At 47.6% G+C, this 14,325-nt stretch overlaps 1 protein-coding gene across 2 annotated transcripts; it reads left to right on the forward strand.

The window, feature by feature from the left end:
• Positions 1-8,087: 8,087 nt before the first annotated feature.
• Positions 8,088-12,452, forward strand: LOC123397813 (FAD synthetase, chloroplastic-like). Of its 2 annotated transcripts, none has more exons than XM_045092348.1 (5): positions 8,088-8,454; positions 9,219-9,370; positions 10,852-10,987; positions 11,093-11,268; positions 11,355-12,452. In XM_045092348.1, exons 1-5 carry the CDS (start codon positions 8,297-8,299, stop codon positions 11,849-11,851), a joined length of 1,119 nt encoding a protein of 372 aa, XP_044948283.1. In that variant the 5' UTR covers positions 8,088-8,296; the 3' UTR covers positions 11,852-12,452. The 2 variants fall into 2 exon arrangements, with proteins under 2 accessions (XP_044948283.1, XP_044948282.1); XM_045092347.1 differs by having other exon boundaries at positions 8,177-8,454; positions 9,210-9,370.
• Positions 12,453-14,325: the final 1,873 nt, after the last annotated feature.

Raw genomic sequence — 14,325 nt, forward strand, 5'->3', positions numbered from 1 at the left:
GTCCGTTCAGAGTGGTTGGCAAGAGGGGCGACCTTACATACCAGCTCGAGCTTCCGTCAACCTTTGCAAATGTCCATGATGTGTTCCATGTTTCTCAGCTTCGGAGGTGTTTCAAGACCCCCGAGCGCACTGTGCATCTTCAAGATATCGACCTTCAGCCTGACCTTTCTTATCGTGAGCATCCAGTTGCAGTTCTCGAGGCGACTGAGCGCAAGACCCGTAACAAGACTGTCAAGTTTCTCAAAGTGCAGTGGTCACACCATTTCGATAAAGAGGCTACGTGGGAACGCGAGGATCACCTCCGTTCCGAATTTCCTGATTTCTTTCAGTCTTAGATCTCGAGGTCGAGATCTTCTTTGTCGTGTGGGAGAATTTGTAGTGCCCCAAGTGTAGAGCTTTCCCTTTTTGTAACCTTCCATGTGGGACCACCTTAACTTTGTCATGAGGGTGTCCTATGCTTGGATGATTTCATGTGTCCTTTTATTTCTTCCCTTGTTTGCATGCATATCATATCATTTCATGTGTTAGGTGTTGGTGCATGTGGTCATATGATTCCATGTGGTGCTTTTAATCTTGTGGTCATGTGTCTTGTGATTTCATGCTTGTGTGGCTTGAGTGGAGTGGTGCATGTGATAGTAAGGACTTAGGTTTCAAACCATCTCCACCCCTCCTCTCCATTTCTCCTATGTCAATTTTCCCTTCTCCTTTCCCTCTTTTAAAAAAATGCCCATGGTTTAACAGGTTATGTGTGGGGTATGGAGTGGTGTGTTTGCTATTTTTAAAACATGTTTTGAGGGGCATAAAATTACAAAACAGACCAAGTAAATTCTGTTTTGTAAAATATTTACGTGCTCCTAAACCCTTGTTTCTATTTTTATTAATTGGGTTTAGATTTTACATGTCCAATGCAAGTGCCAATTTTATTTTAGCACTTGTAGGTTATCTTGGGCTTTTCTTTTTCTCTCAGTTATTTCTGTGAGCAGGAAATAGCTTAGGATGTTTTTCTTCCTTATGTGGCGCCTAAGGTGGGCTTTCTCCCCCTGGCGGCCCAGTCCTCTCTTTCTCACGCTGCAACTCCTCCCAGACCCAATACCCCTTCGCACAGTAGCAGCAGCCCAGGAGACGATCGTCTCCTTCCTCCCGACGTCACGACTGTACGAACGCTCCTCAGCCTCCCGATCAACGAGACCTCGATCTTGCGGCTCCAAGCTTGCCCCCCGAGACGTTATAAGGAGCCGTCAGCCTCCCCACCACTCTAGGGTTCCTCCTCTCCCTCGTCCTCTCCCTCCAGCGCCGCCAGTGAGACTCTCGTCGTCCCCAACGCCATGACCAGCACCAGGTCGAGCTCGTCGCCGGCGTAGCGGCCACCTCGTCGCCTCCCCGCAGTTGCGCAAGCAAGAGGACCCAGGAGGGGTTCCATTTTCGCGCGGAGCCGGAGCCGGGGCTTCTTCCTCGACGTCCCCGATGAGCACCTTTTTCCTCGGCCAGCGGCTTTTACCTGCAGCAGTAGGCATGCTTCTTCTTCTTCCACGTCGGGCGCCTCTCCTCTCGACGCAAGGTGAGCGAGACCGTGCCTCTCCCCCTCCTCGTTTCCTCTTCGGTAGTAGCGCCGAGCCTCCTGCTCGAGGCTTGCCGGAGTTGCACCGGCAGGCTATGTAGATGTTTTTCTGCTAGTTGGCGCAGGCAGAGTAGACGTCCGCGTTCGTGGCGAAGTAGTCGCGGCCTTGCCGAGATGGCCCCGTGGCTGTGTGCGTAGTGGTAGTAGGGGTCCTCCTCCTCCTCGTTTTGCTCCGGCCTTCAGTGGCGCAGCAGCAGCTACAGCACGACGAGGCAGCCGACGGTCACCCTGTCGCTGTTCTCCTTTGTCGTAGCAAGCAGTGGCTTTGATGCTTGTGGCGTGACGGTTCCCTGTAGGCGGGTTTGCAGGAGAGTTGAGGTAGCAGGGGTTCCCTCCCCCCTCGTAGCGCCGTCCCAGATCGGTAGGTCGCCCTCGGGTGGCGCGGCGGTAGCAGTTGTTCGCTCCGGCGTCTTCTCTGTCGCTGGCGCTCAGAGGTGTTGCAGGGACAGCGAGAGCGATGGCATACCTAGTTTCAGACTTTCCTCTCTGTCAGTAGCAGCAGCGTAGCGTAGTGGCTGGCGACTTGGGGTTGTTCCCGCGAGGTGCTCGGATCGAATCCCAGGGGATACACCTCCCCCTTTTATTCTTTTTTTTGCCTGACAGTAGTGTTACAGTAGCAGTGCATATTCTCCTGCCGAGCTAGCCTTCTCTGTCGACCAGGGCCTCTCAGCCCAGTGGTGTGCGGCAGGGTTGCACACCAGAGGCACAGGGGTTTGACCCCCAGGGTGCCCTTTTATTTTATTTCTTTTCCCTGTTATTGATTTCTTTTCCTTTTGCTCTTTTGATTAGTTGATGGTGGTGCATTAAGCTTAGATGGCAGAATGCATGTTAATGTTTTTCTTTGCTGCTATAGTATGGCCATTTGAGGTGATGTGTGTATGTGTTCTTGTGAGAGAGAGCATGTATGTAGTGTTCATGTGTGTTAGGGTAGATGTGTAGATTTATGTGTGTGTGAGTGAGTGATTGAGGGTGAGTGTGTGTGCAAGTGTGTGTGTGACCCTACACACATGCTTGTGCAATTGCACAAGTCCTTGAGTTTAAGCTTTGGTGGTAGTAGTTTTGTGCATTTGAGTGTGTTTCCCTTGTGCTTGGAGTTGGGTTCTTGCACCATGTGGTGCTAGTGTGTTTGATGTGTGTGTGTGAGCCTCACACATGTCAAGGCATGAGGTGCATTGATGTGCACATGAGCAAGCTGGGGTGTGTAGGTGTTGGAATCATGATGTGAGTGTAGTTAGTGTATGTTCTAACTAGAATGGGTAGGTCTAGCTATATAGTGTGTTTTGATATGTGTGTGTGTGGACCTTCCCACCTTTGCAAGTTGTGCACCTCCTCATGTTTAATATGAGAGAGAGCATGCTGTGTGTGGGGTTGGCTTGTGATAAGTATTGGTGTTGTTGATGTGCATGACACAAACATGGGGTTCAAACCCCCATGTCACTTTGTCATTGTGCACATGAACTATACCTTTGTAGTTGTTGTCTTAGTAGGATACTCATGGAGTTGACATATTCAGATCTGTTGCAAGTTTGATCTTGGATTCCATGGAATAGGTGGAGCCCAAGGGCATGAGCTTTTGTGTGATAGCAGTAGGGGTTTTTTCTCTACACCATAGTGGTGTCATTTATCACTTGGTGTTAGGTGTGTGCAAACTATGCCTAGACAAAGTGGGCATGTGGCTGAAAATTCCAGATTGGTGAAATCTGTAATTTCACTAAGTCTGGAATTCTGGGAACATTTTCTTCTCTTATAGATGAGGATGTGCTGGTCATTCTGTTGAGAACTAGCCTTAGTTCAGTGCTAGGATTTTGAACCTGGTGTGTTTGTGAAGCCGTCTGTCAATTTTCAAATCATTTGGAGTCTAGTAGGTTGTGTTTTGATTGCTTTCAAAAATCTTCAGATCAGAGACAGAAATTCAGGTGCAGGAATTTTCACTAAGTCCGTGAGATCTGAGGGTTTTGGGAAAGTTTGTGGCCTTGTATCTTCTGGAGTTTAATTCCTTTTGCTGTGATTTTTGCTGCTGCTTGTAGTGTTCTTGGTTGGCAACAGCCACATATATTATTTGTCATGTTTGAAGCCCTGTAGCTATGTTGCATGCAGCTCCCAAAGAGCTAAGATGCAGATTATGGCAGATTATGTAGTTTTGTCATTTTGGGCAATGTGTGTGCTTAGTTGATGTTGTGGTGTTCTTCCTTGCTCCAATCCATCTATGTTGGGTTGTTATTTGTCTTGGCAACCTGGGAATACCAGATTTGTGCCAAATGTGAGTGTGGTGTTGAATCTTTCACGTAGAGCTTCATATCTTGTTTCGTTGATTCCCGTTGATCCGTAGCCCCGTTTGCAATGTTCTTTATTTGGTTTTGCACCGTTTTCACGAGCCGCATCTGTTCATGTCATTCTCATGCATGTCAAAATAGCTTAGTGTATAGTTCTGTCCAGAAACTTGCAGTAGTTTATTTTGCTTGTGCTGGTGATAGAAAAAGTGGTGCATGCTCAATTTTCATCTCATGCATCATGTGATTGTTGCATCTTTTGGTGCTGGTGTTTATTGGCTGTTATTCTTATGTTGGGTAGCACCGGGATCGGAGAACGAATACGTGGAGTCAGGAGAGTACGTGCAGGACGATCCAGAACCATTCCAAGCTGAGGATATCACAGGCAAGATGATATGACCTTGATTCCATCTCTAGACTTGTTATGTTAGTTTCGTTTCCATGTCATGCTGCTCGCTGCCTACCACTGAAATTAAATTGCCTCTACTTATGCCATGATCCCAAACACCGTTCTCCTTCCTAGCAAACTTGTATGGCTAAGTAGGCTTGCTCAGCTACTAATGTTAGCATTGCTAGTTGCAGGTGGTTTTGACTCATGTGATAAACATGAGCTTGATATCATTATATTAAATTCTGTTATTTAATTAATGCACCTATATACTTGGTAAATGACGGGAGGCCTAGCCTTTTGCTGGGTGCCTTGTTCCGTTATTGCCGCCTTAGTTACCGGCTACCGGTGTTTGATTCCATAATGATCGCTCCTAACACGTTCGGGGTTGTTATGGGGACCCCCTCGATAAATCGCGTAGTGCTAAGGCTTGTCCGGCAGGACCCGACACTGGTGTTAATTTGCTAACAAATTAATAATAATCTGCATAGGGAGTAGCTACCCCGAAGACTTTAATCAACAACCCGGGCCAGTGCTCCTCATGAGTGTTGGTCCAACCCAGAGCAGCTTATTACGCTCCCCGGGGCAACTCGGTGTTTTGGCGTGGTAACCATCGCTCATCCGGCGTGTCCCGAGACTGAGATACGCGGCTCTTATCAGGGTCGTCGACACGTCGGGAGGTCCTGCTAGCCTTGTCTTACCTTAGCGGTATATCTTGCGTATAGGAATTCCAGTGAAGCTTTGGTTTCCCCGGAGTTGAGGTTTTCCTCTAAGGAATCCGACGAGATCACGAGATTCGTGATAGAGGATGCCTTTGCGGCCTGTGTTCGTTTGTGATGGACTAGTTGGAGCACCCCTGCCGGGTTTAATCTTTCGGAAAGCCGTGCCGCGGTTATGTGGCAACTTGGAATATTTTGTTAACATCCGGTATTAGAGAACTTAAACATAAAAAATAAAACTGCCAACTGCGTGCGTAACCGTGACTGTCCCTTCAAAGATCTCTCTTCGATCGGGAACACGGTGGGGTTATGAATGCCGTAGGTAGGTGTTCAGGATCACTTACTGATCAAGTAATCCTGACCGTTAGAGTAGACCACCTTCACTTCTCTTTTGCGTAAGTTAGCCACTTATTCAAACATAGGATGCAGCAGCCTGATACACTTCTCCCTTACCCTTCCTAATAACATGACTAGTTCTCGCACCAAGGTCTTAGATTGCTGAGTCCCCGTGGCTCACGGATTCCTCCGAAACTCCCAACAGGTACAGGTACCCCAGAGACAGATGATCCCGACGGCACGCAGCTGACGTGGCAGTACGACGAGGAGACAGACCGCCTCTACGTGAACTATCCAGAGGACTGAGGCGTGGTCGTGATCGTGGGCCTGCAGCAGGGTAGCATAGCATTTTCCATGTTTTGTAGTCCGTAGCGGGACTACCTTGTTTGTATCTGTGTTGTACTCTGAGTTATTAATAAGAAGACAGTCGAATCCCGAATTGTCTACTTTTATTATTATTTGTGCTATGTTACTTGCTTGCGAAACGCTTAGATGCGCTTCTTTCCTATTCGGGGCCTCGACCCCCAGATCGGAAAGGACTGCATCTTGGTTGTTACACGCCGCCTCCACGACCCCCCCGCCGCTGCCCCTCCGGCCATCGGAGCTCCGTCCGCGACGTCCCCGACCCCTCCCTGACCCCCGCCTCCCTCGTCAGGCCACTGGCGAGCATGGACGCCGCCGCATCTCGGCGCCGACGACTCTCCCTCCACCTCCCCAACCTCTAGCACGCCTCCTGGACCTCCGCCCTGCCTCCAGGACCTCCACCACGCCTCGGCCGGCAGCGGCGAGCTCACGCGGTGCCAAGCTCGTGCGGCAGCCGACGACCTCACCGCGGCGGCAGGAGGGGCGGCGTGCGGCCGCTTCCGCTTGCCCGAGGTCCTCACCGCCTCCCTCCCCACGTCCCCGACAGCCGCCGTGTCCCCAACGCCCTCGCTGGCGCAAATCGACCCGCCGCCCGCAAGGTGTTCGACGGTTTGCTTGCTATCTATTTTTCTAGATGGTTCGATTTGAGGATGAATTGAGCAAATTCGGTTTCGTTGAACATTTGCGTTTGATTTGATGAACATTGTGTTCTAATATGCACTATTTGTTTGACAATTTGAGAATTTTAATTTAGCATGTTTGAATTGATTGTATTTGTGATTCGGTTGCATTTGCACAAGTAGAACTAGAAGCACAAAGAATGGGCTATCAAGTTTTGGGTATCCAAATATGGGTAAGCTTGAAAAGTATAATTTTTTTTGGATACCTAAACCTTATCTCTCCTCTACCCATAATGGTTTTGGCTACCCAAAATATGGGTATGCTCTTGGAGATGCTCTAAGTCCACCACTCCTCTCACCTAGCGCCTAGATTGGTCCATCTTTGTTCGCTAACCGCTCCACCTCCTTGATTGGCGACTGTCCGGCTATTTGTTTCTCAGTCTGACGGATCCACAGTGCTGCATATCCCGTGGAGACAGACCGACGGTGGCGCGCCGGCGGTGTCAGGCAGAGCTGATCCATCTGTTGGGGAACCTTCACAAAATCGGTAAGCCCGACACTTTTCTGGAACTCATATAAGCCGACCTAGTGGGTCGTATTATGGAAAACCGGTTCGCATGATGACCTCGTGAACAAGGAGGAAATCAGGGACGGAGCCAGCATGCAAGTTTAGAGGGGGGCAAGTTTGTTCATGAAGGGGACAAAGTTCATATGAAGTGAATTTTTTTGACCACAACAACTATTATCATAGTAAAAAAATCTATTTGTTAGGGGGGGTCTAGCCCCCCTGCCCCCCTCTAGAATCGTTCATGGAGGAAAGCTTCGAAGACTGACGTGTCGTCTAAGTTGAATAGGCTAGATCGACGCATCTGTCCCTGACTGGAGGTCGGTTGTATGTTGACTCATCTAGGGTTTAACTCATACAATCTTGAGATAGATCAACTCTATAATCCTCATATACAATTAATATAATCAAGCAAGACGTAGGGTTTTACCTCCTCAAGAGGGACCGAACCTGGGTTAATTCTGTCTCCTTCATCTCCTGCAACCCGTCGATCCGAGGTCCACAGTTCGGGACCCCCTATCCGAGATTCGCCGGTTCTAACACCGACACCAAGCCTCCTACCCGAAGTGTCCGACACCACCAACCGCATCCGCGATCGCCGCCATGCTTCACCTTGCACCAATTGGACGTTTCTTGGCACCCGTCGAGCATGATCCTCGTACCTCCACATGATCTTCCGCATAGCCTTCTCGCAACCTTGCTCATGATACCACTTGTTAGAATAAAACACTAATGCAAAATCATAGACGATACACCGAGACACGATATTTGTTAACGAGGTTCATCGATATAGCTACATCCTTGGAATATATGACTACGAGCGCTCTTCCCCAAGATACCGCAACACCGGCCGCACGAGGCGTCGGCACAAGTCGTCGGCTCCGTGCGTATCTATTTCTATCGGGTCGTCATAGGTTACAACGTGTGATGCCCTTGGTTCCTATATAAGAGGTCTAGGATACAACATGTACGATTCCTACACGACTCGTACCTATTCACATTAATTACAACTGCAAGTCCACGTAACCCCTTGCGTACATAATATTCGACACAAATATAACAGACTACCCATCATCTTTGTATTGTTTGACCATGTATTATGTTTGATTATTGCTTTATATAAAATGGAACGAAAGACTGTTTCGAGAGTGGTCATGGCTCGTGACAATGTAAAAAATCCGAGCAGACTGCCGGACACATACATGTCCGCCCGTTTGCTCCGGCGGAACCTGCTCGCGCCTCCACCTCCGTTCCGACCCGAACCTTGAGGAAGGTCCGAACCGGACCTCATCCGACGACGGGCAAAAGGGCAGAGACGCAAAACAAGCAGCGAGCAACGAAGCAGCCTCAGCGCAGCACCGGCGGCAACAGAGGACAGGAGTGGGTCGCGTCGCATCGCATCGCACCCGCGCGTGGGATGGAGCGGGGCGGCACCGCCGCGCTCGCCTGCACCTTTCGCTCCTCCTCCTCCTCCTCTCCGGTCTCCCACTGCTCACCTCTCCTCCGCTCTCGTGGACGCCCGCCCGCGCCCGCCGGGGCTCCTCACCTCCTACTGCCAACCGGCCGGCGCTTCAGGTAACGACACAGCTGCCTCCTATCCTCTCTGCGCTTGCTTGCTTTCCCTGTCCTTTGCGTTGATGTGGGAGGAGGTCTCGCCCCCCCTGCGTCTGCGCCCGCAGGCTGTTCGACGGAACGCTTGAACTGCCGGCCGTTCGTGACAGGTGGTGGTGCCTTCACCGTTGGGGTAGAAGTATAACTGTTTAGCAGTGTTTTTATGGTACCTTTAGGTTAGGATTGGCAGCTCGTGCTCTTCAAACGCATTTGAAAAAACGTTGAGTTGTAAGATTTGGACCTTGGAGCCCGGGGGCTGCTGCGAGATTTTGCTGCCGTTATGTTGGTTCGGAGAATTTAACTCGTTGGACAGGGGATTGAAATTTTGAAATGTGCATATCTAGAACAGAACCGACACATTCGACGTGCTCCTGGCATTAATGCTTATTAACCCCTTACCTCTTTGCTGATGCTGTGATGCAAATAAGCCGTCATGACGGATAAGCGAGCGCTTAATGTTTTTCGTGTCCTATAAGATTACGACGTATGACTGGAAATCAGATTAGTAAAAGAGATAAGGAACTTATTGATTTTTCCAATTGATTAGTCCTAGGAAAGAGGTGCAAATATTGAGATTATCCTGCTAGAATATCTGGATTTCTATCGCCCTGTTGGGTACCGTATGGCTAATTTTTCGTGCAAACATGTAGTATTATTTCAGCCTGGCTGTTTAGCCTTTTTTATTTTGGATTTTTGTTAACTTGATTTTGCACTGCTAGCTACTGCAGTCAAAATAGGTTTTTAGAAACAAGCAAGGGGCTTAAGCGGTACTCGTTGACGACATTCAGCCCATTTGGGCGTCCAACTAGTCTGAACGATGCTGATTTAGTAAAAGATAAGATGCTAATTGATTGTGGAGAAGAGCAAGACTGTGTGCTTGGTAAGTTCTTTATGCCCTTTCTTCCTCTCGTATTAACAAATTCCAAAATTATGCTGTTAATATGTGTGTAACTAAGACCATCGTGTGCTTGTAGCCTTGTAATTTCTATTGCCCGCAAAATTTTGTTGTGGTAGCTCAGAAACTTCCTATTCCATAATTAATGGCATGTTCTAGTAGTTTCTGAGAAACACTGTTCACATACTCACTCCATTTGGGTGCATAGGGCATGCGCAGTGTTTCTAGGTGTCAATTTAGCCAACCAAATATATGCTATTCCTATATGTCACCGAAATCATATCATTGGATTTGTATATGGACGAGCCTAAACATATAATTTTTTTCACATATAAGACATATTTGGTTAGTCAAATTGCCAACCTAGTAACACGTGCACGCCCTTTGCACCCGGAAAGAGGGAGTACTATTTATGAAGGGCAGTATGGCGGCAATTCACGTGCGTGGAAGTTAGCTATCGAGTGTGGTGGCAGTTCGGAGCTTGCAGGCTCAAGAGAAGAAATGTGCCATATAAAATTCAAACTCAGCCTGGGTCCATCTCTGTGACTCCACTTCATGTTCCTACTACCTATTTGTGCACTGTGTATTTTTCATTTCCATCCTAGGTATCGTTTGCCAATCACCACCATCTTTGTGAGCCAGTAGTCTCCTCTAGAGAACATATGTATCATGTGAATTGCCCCTCATTGTACGTGGCATACTTGCTTGGCATGGCACGCTGTTGGGAGCATAGCGATGTTGAAGCATCTTGGAATGTGATAAATGTTGGATCTGAGTCAATTCGGATTGCTACAGTTCCAGGCCATAGAACAATGACTTACGTATCCCTAAAAGTAATTAACAAAAATGCTTTTATATCTGGCAAGTTTCCCTGGAAAAGCATTGAAGCACTGCTCAGTTGAGGAGGTTATTTGTTTTCTATGCACGACTATATGGTGTTTCGTTAGCTTTCCACTTGATTCTTGATTGGTTTGCTTGAACCTCGGTGCTTGCCAGTTTCACATCCAACCACCCTAGTTAAAGAAATATGCATATTTTTTCAAGTCATGTAGTGCACAAGTTAACATGCTTTGAACACCTCTGATAGAAGCTATGTTAAGACCATTAAGTGGCTCATGCTTTATCTTTTGCTTCTTTCTAGAAATTATATGTACATCAGCGGATACAACACAATTATAGCAGACATTGCATCTTTATCAGGAGGAACAATAAAAAGAAATTTGCTACCACATATTCAAAATCCCACTTTCCCTAAATAAACATTCCAAGTTCTACACTAGAAATTGGAATATTTCTTCACTGTTTTTCATTTTTACACGTACTGCTGTGACCACTGTAATGGATGTTAGGGCTGTTATGTTGCTAGGTCGCCTATTTTCACTCTCCTTATGACGTCTTGTCGCACTTACTTCACAGATATTCGTTTCATATGTACAGTTTCACTGAATTTTCAGTGCACATTTCAGATGGGATAGTCGCCTTGGGAAAATTTGATGCCCTTCACATTGGCCACCGGGAACTAGCCATGCATGCTTCTAAATCAGGAAATCCTTTTCTTCTTTCTTTTGTGGGAATGGCTGAAGTACTAGGCTGGGAGTATAGGTGAGCCTCTTAGAATTTTTTGAAACTTCCTTGTTAAATTTAGCCCAATATTAAGGAGGATGCTGTGAAGTCTTCAACAATCATTACTGTTTTCCTTTTTTACAGGCCTCCCATAGTTGCTCATTGTGATCGGAAGCGAGTCCTTTCGTCTTGGGCACCATATTGTAGAAATGTGGTGCCTCTTGAATATCAAGTTGAGTTTTCAAAGGTCAGGTACCTAACTCCACGCCAATTTGTTGAGAAGTTATCAACGGATCTTAGAATAAAAGGTGTTGTAGCAGGTACAAACATTGGTTTACCTTACAAGGCTCAGTATTGTGCTGCACTATCGCCTACTACTAATATTTATGTTCATGTAACCTAACAGGTGAAAACTACAGATTCGGCTACAAAGCCTCTGGTGATGCAGCTGAGTTAGTGAAGCTGTGTGAGGAATTTGGTTTAAGTGCATTTATTGTACGGTCTGTCATGGACACCGCAAAGGGATCTTACAATGGAGCAACACCCGCCGTAAATTCAAGCGACAAAGGACAGGTGTCTTCTAGTCGTGTTCGCCAAGCTTTGTCAGTTGGTGACATTGAATACGTCTCCAAATTACTTGGGAGGAAACACCGCCTTGTGCTAACAGTGAGCGAATGCTCTATTAAGGAACGGAAAAACATTATAATTCCCAAATCTTGCATGGTTAACATGCCACCAGCTGACGGGTTCTACGAGAACTGTGAACTCTTCAATGGAGGGTATCTGGGACTATGCAGGGTGGTCATTAGCACAGAAACCATTGATATTGAGATGAAAGACGAGAGCAGTTTGTCACCAGACCCTTTTCAAGAAGTTCAACAATTAGGGATAGAGTTCGGGTGATATTGCAGCTCCTTTTGTGATCAGCGGCTGGTCGTAGTTTGTATACCTGGTAACCTTTTGGACAATTTTGAGTCGAAACCTTAGGCGGGAGATTTTTTGTTTCCCTAGATGGAAGATATATCACAGAAATGATCGGAGGTGTGTATTCAGCCTGGTTTTCAGCCTGGTCAAGGTTCATCAATCCGAAGTCCAGTTCATGGTTTGATGGAAGGATTGTCCCGGAGAATGTTAGACATTAGTGCACACAGCAAGAGAAGCGGGGACACGAAGGCGGCGGCATTCTTTCCTGTGGACCGGCAAATAAAGAGCTGTGACTGTCTTCTAGCAGCTGTATGTATTGAGACCAAAGAAGAGACTCAATCTTCCAGCATGTCTTAGTCCTGGTACATTGTAGTCTGTACATTTTCAAAGGTGTTTCCAGAGCTAGCCCCTTCTTTGTTGCTATAGTTCACAAGCATACTTTGTTGCATCTTACAACGAGGATGATATCTTGTTTGTTAGTACTACATTGCTTCACGATTAAGCAGGATTTTTGTTGCCACAAAAGACTTGTATCTACCCAGAAACTTACTTTACCCTCTGAATATGTTGTTAGCTGTAAGCAGAAAGAGTGGAGTCTCAAGATTTGTTGTATGCCATAGGATAGGAGTACAGAGTGGATGAACCAAATTACTGCTACTGTGTTTCTGCTGTAGTTCGCTGTGTAGGTACGTACAGTACTTGTTAGCGTGCCATCGAGGGTGATCCAGCTGTGGTTGGTTTTGATCCTTAAGGCGTAAGTTGATCACATAATAAACTCGGTTCAAAAGTATTTCACGTTTTGATCCTTTTGGAAACGCCACGCACCGTAGCGTTGCAGCCCTGTTATGAAACGCCAGTCTACTGGACGTTGCGGGCCTCGTGTGCAACGCCAGTCTACTGGACGTTGCGGCCCTTTTCAGAAACGCCAAGGGGGCTGGCGTTGCAGACATGAGGTGGAACGCCATGACCTATGGCGTTTCAGCTCTGGTTGCAACGCTGGCCAGGACCCTAGCACCGCGGTACTGGACTAAGGAAACGCCAGTTTCCCTGGCGTTTCTGGTATGGTCTGCAACGCGAGGACCTATGGCGTTTCAGCTCCGGGTGCAACGCTGGCCAGGACCTCAGCACCGCGGTATTGGACTAAGGAAACGCCAGGCTCCCTGGCGTTCCTGGTATGCTCTGCAACGCCAGCACCTCTGGCGTTTCTGCTCTGGCTTGGCGTTCCTCTTTTTTTATTTTTCTCGGACAACACTTTCACACACACATCATACATAGCTCACACACACATCATACATAGCTCATTTAGCACATTCACACATAGCTCATATGCAACACACATCATACATAGCTCATTTAAAGTTCACGTCGATAGATGCATAATAGGTTCTTAAAGTACATAATAGTGGATTTCATAGTCAAATAGCACGCAAGGGAACAAGGTTCAACATATAGGGTTCAAACATGAAAGCGTGCATGACAAATAGAAGCCTCCGGCTCTACTGCGTCGAGCAAGGCCCCTTCCCCTTTTTCTTCTTCCTCTCTTCCTCCTCTTCGTCTTCCCTTTTGCGCATTTTTGAAGCCTCTTCCAGCACCCTCTCCATGAAGAGTTCCTCCTCCCGCTCTCTCTTTGCTACACCCTCTGCGTAAGCAATCTTAAATTTAGCTGCCCATTCATTGTGACGTTGCTCCAGCGCCTTCTTGTCTTTGTCCGCCATCCTTTTCTCATAAGCCTTGTGCTCAAGAAACATTTTGAGGTCCTCCTTCCTCCGTGCTGCGTCCTCTTCGTACTGGCGCTCCCTCTCCATCTTCTTTGCTTTGGCTGCGTCCTGCTCTCTCAACTTCTTTGCAGCCCTCTCCATCAACCGTTGCTCCTCACTGGCTACATCCTTCTCCGCCCCACTCCATTTTCTCCTTGTTGGGTTGAGACGCCGCCATACCTACATAAAAACATCAAGGTTCACAGTTAATACAACAACATAGAAAGTTACGGAAATGATCGTCGTAGGTAATAACATCAAAACACCTAGGCATGAAAAACATGATAGATTAACTTACGGAAATTCCCCTCGTAGGTAACCGAACATTCCTCTACCACCACCCGAACCTCTACCCATAAAACCAGCACGTCTACCACCACCGGATCCTCGTCCCATAGAAAGGCCACCACGTCTACCACCGTCGGATCCTCGTCCCATAAAAAGGCCACCACGTCTACCACCGCCGGATCCTCGGCCCACGGGAAGCCCACCACTTGAACCACCACGTCTACCACCGCCGGATCCTCGTCCCATAGCAATGCCAGCACTTGAACCACCACGTCTACCACCGCCAACACTTGAACCACCACGTCTACCACCGCCACCACTTGAACCACCACGTCTACCACCGCCAGCACTTGAACCACCTCTGCCCCCCACATCACTAGTAGATGCGTTGTTTGTTTTGCAAGTCCT

Source organism: Hordeum vulgare, chromosome 5H, assembly GCF_904849725.1.
Source record: "Hordeum vulgare subsp. vulgare chromosome 5H, MorexV3_pseudomolecules_assembly, whole genome shotgun sequence".
Classification (NCBI taxonomy): Eukaryota; Viridiplantae; Streptophyta; class Magnoliopsida; order Poales; family Poaceae; genus Hordeum; species Hordeum vulgare.

Bases quoted from the DNA above. Each gene is read 5' to 3' on its own strand.
- LOC123397813 (XM_045092347.1), top strand. From the start codon at position 8,297: ATGGAGCGGGGCGGCACCGCCGCGCTCGCCTGCACCTTTCGCTCCTCC. The intron at 8,455-9,209 runs GTAACGACACAG...TTGCACTGCTAG, and splicing joins CCAACCGGCCGGCGCTTCAG to CTACTGCAGTCAAAATAGGT. The intron at 11,269-11,354 runs GTACAAACATTG...GTAACCTAACAG, and splicing joins AATAAAAGGTGTTGTAGCAG to GTGAAAACTACAGATTCGGC.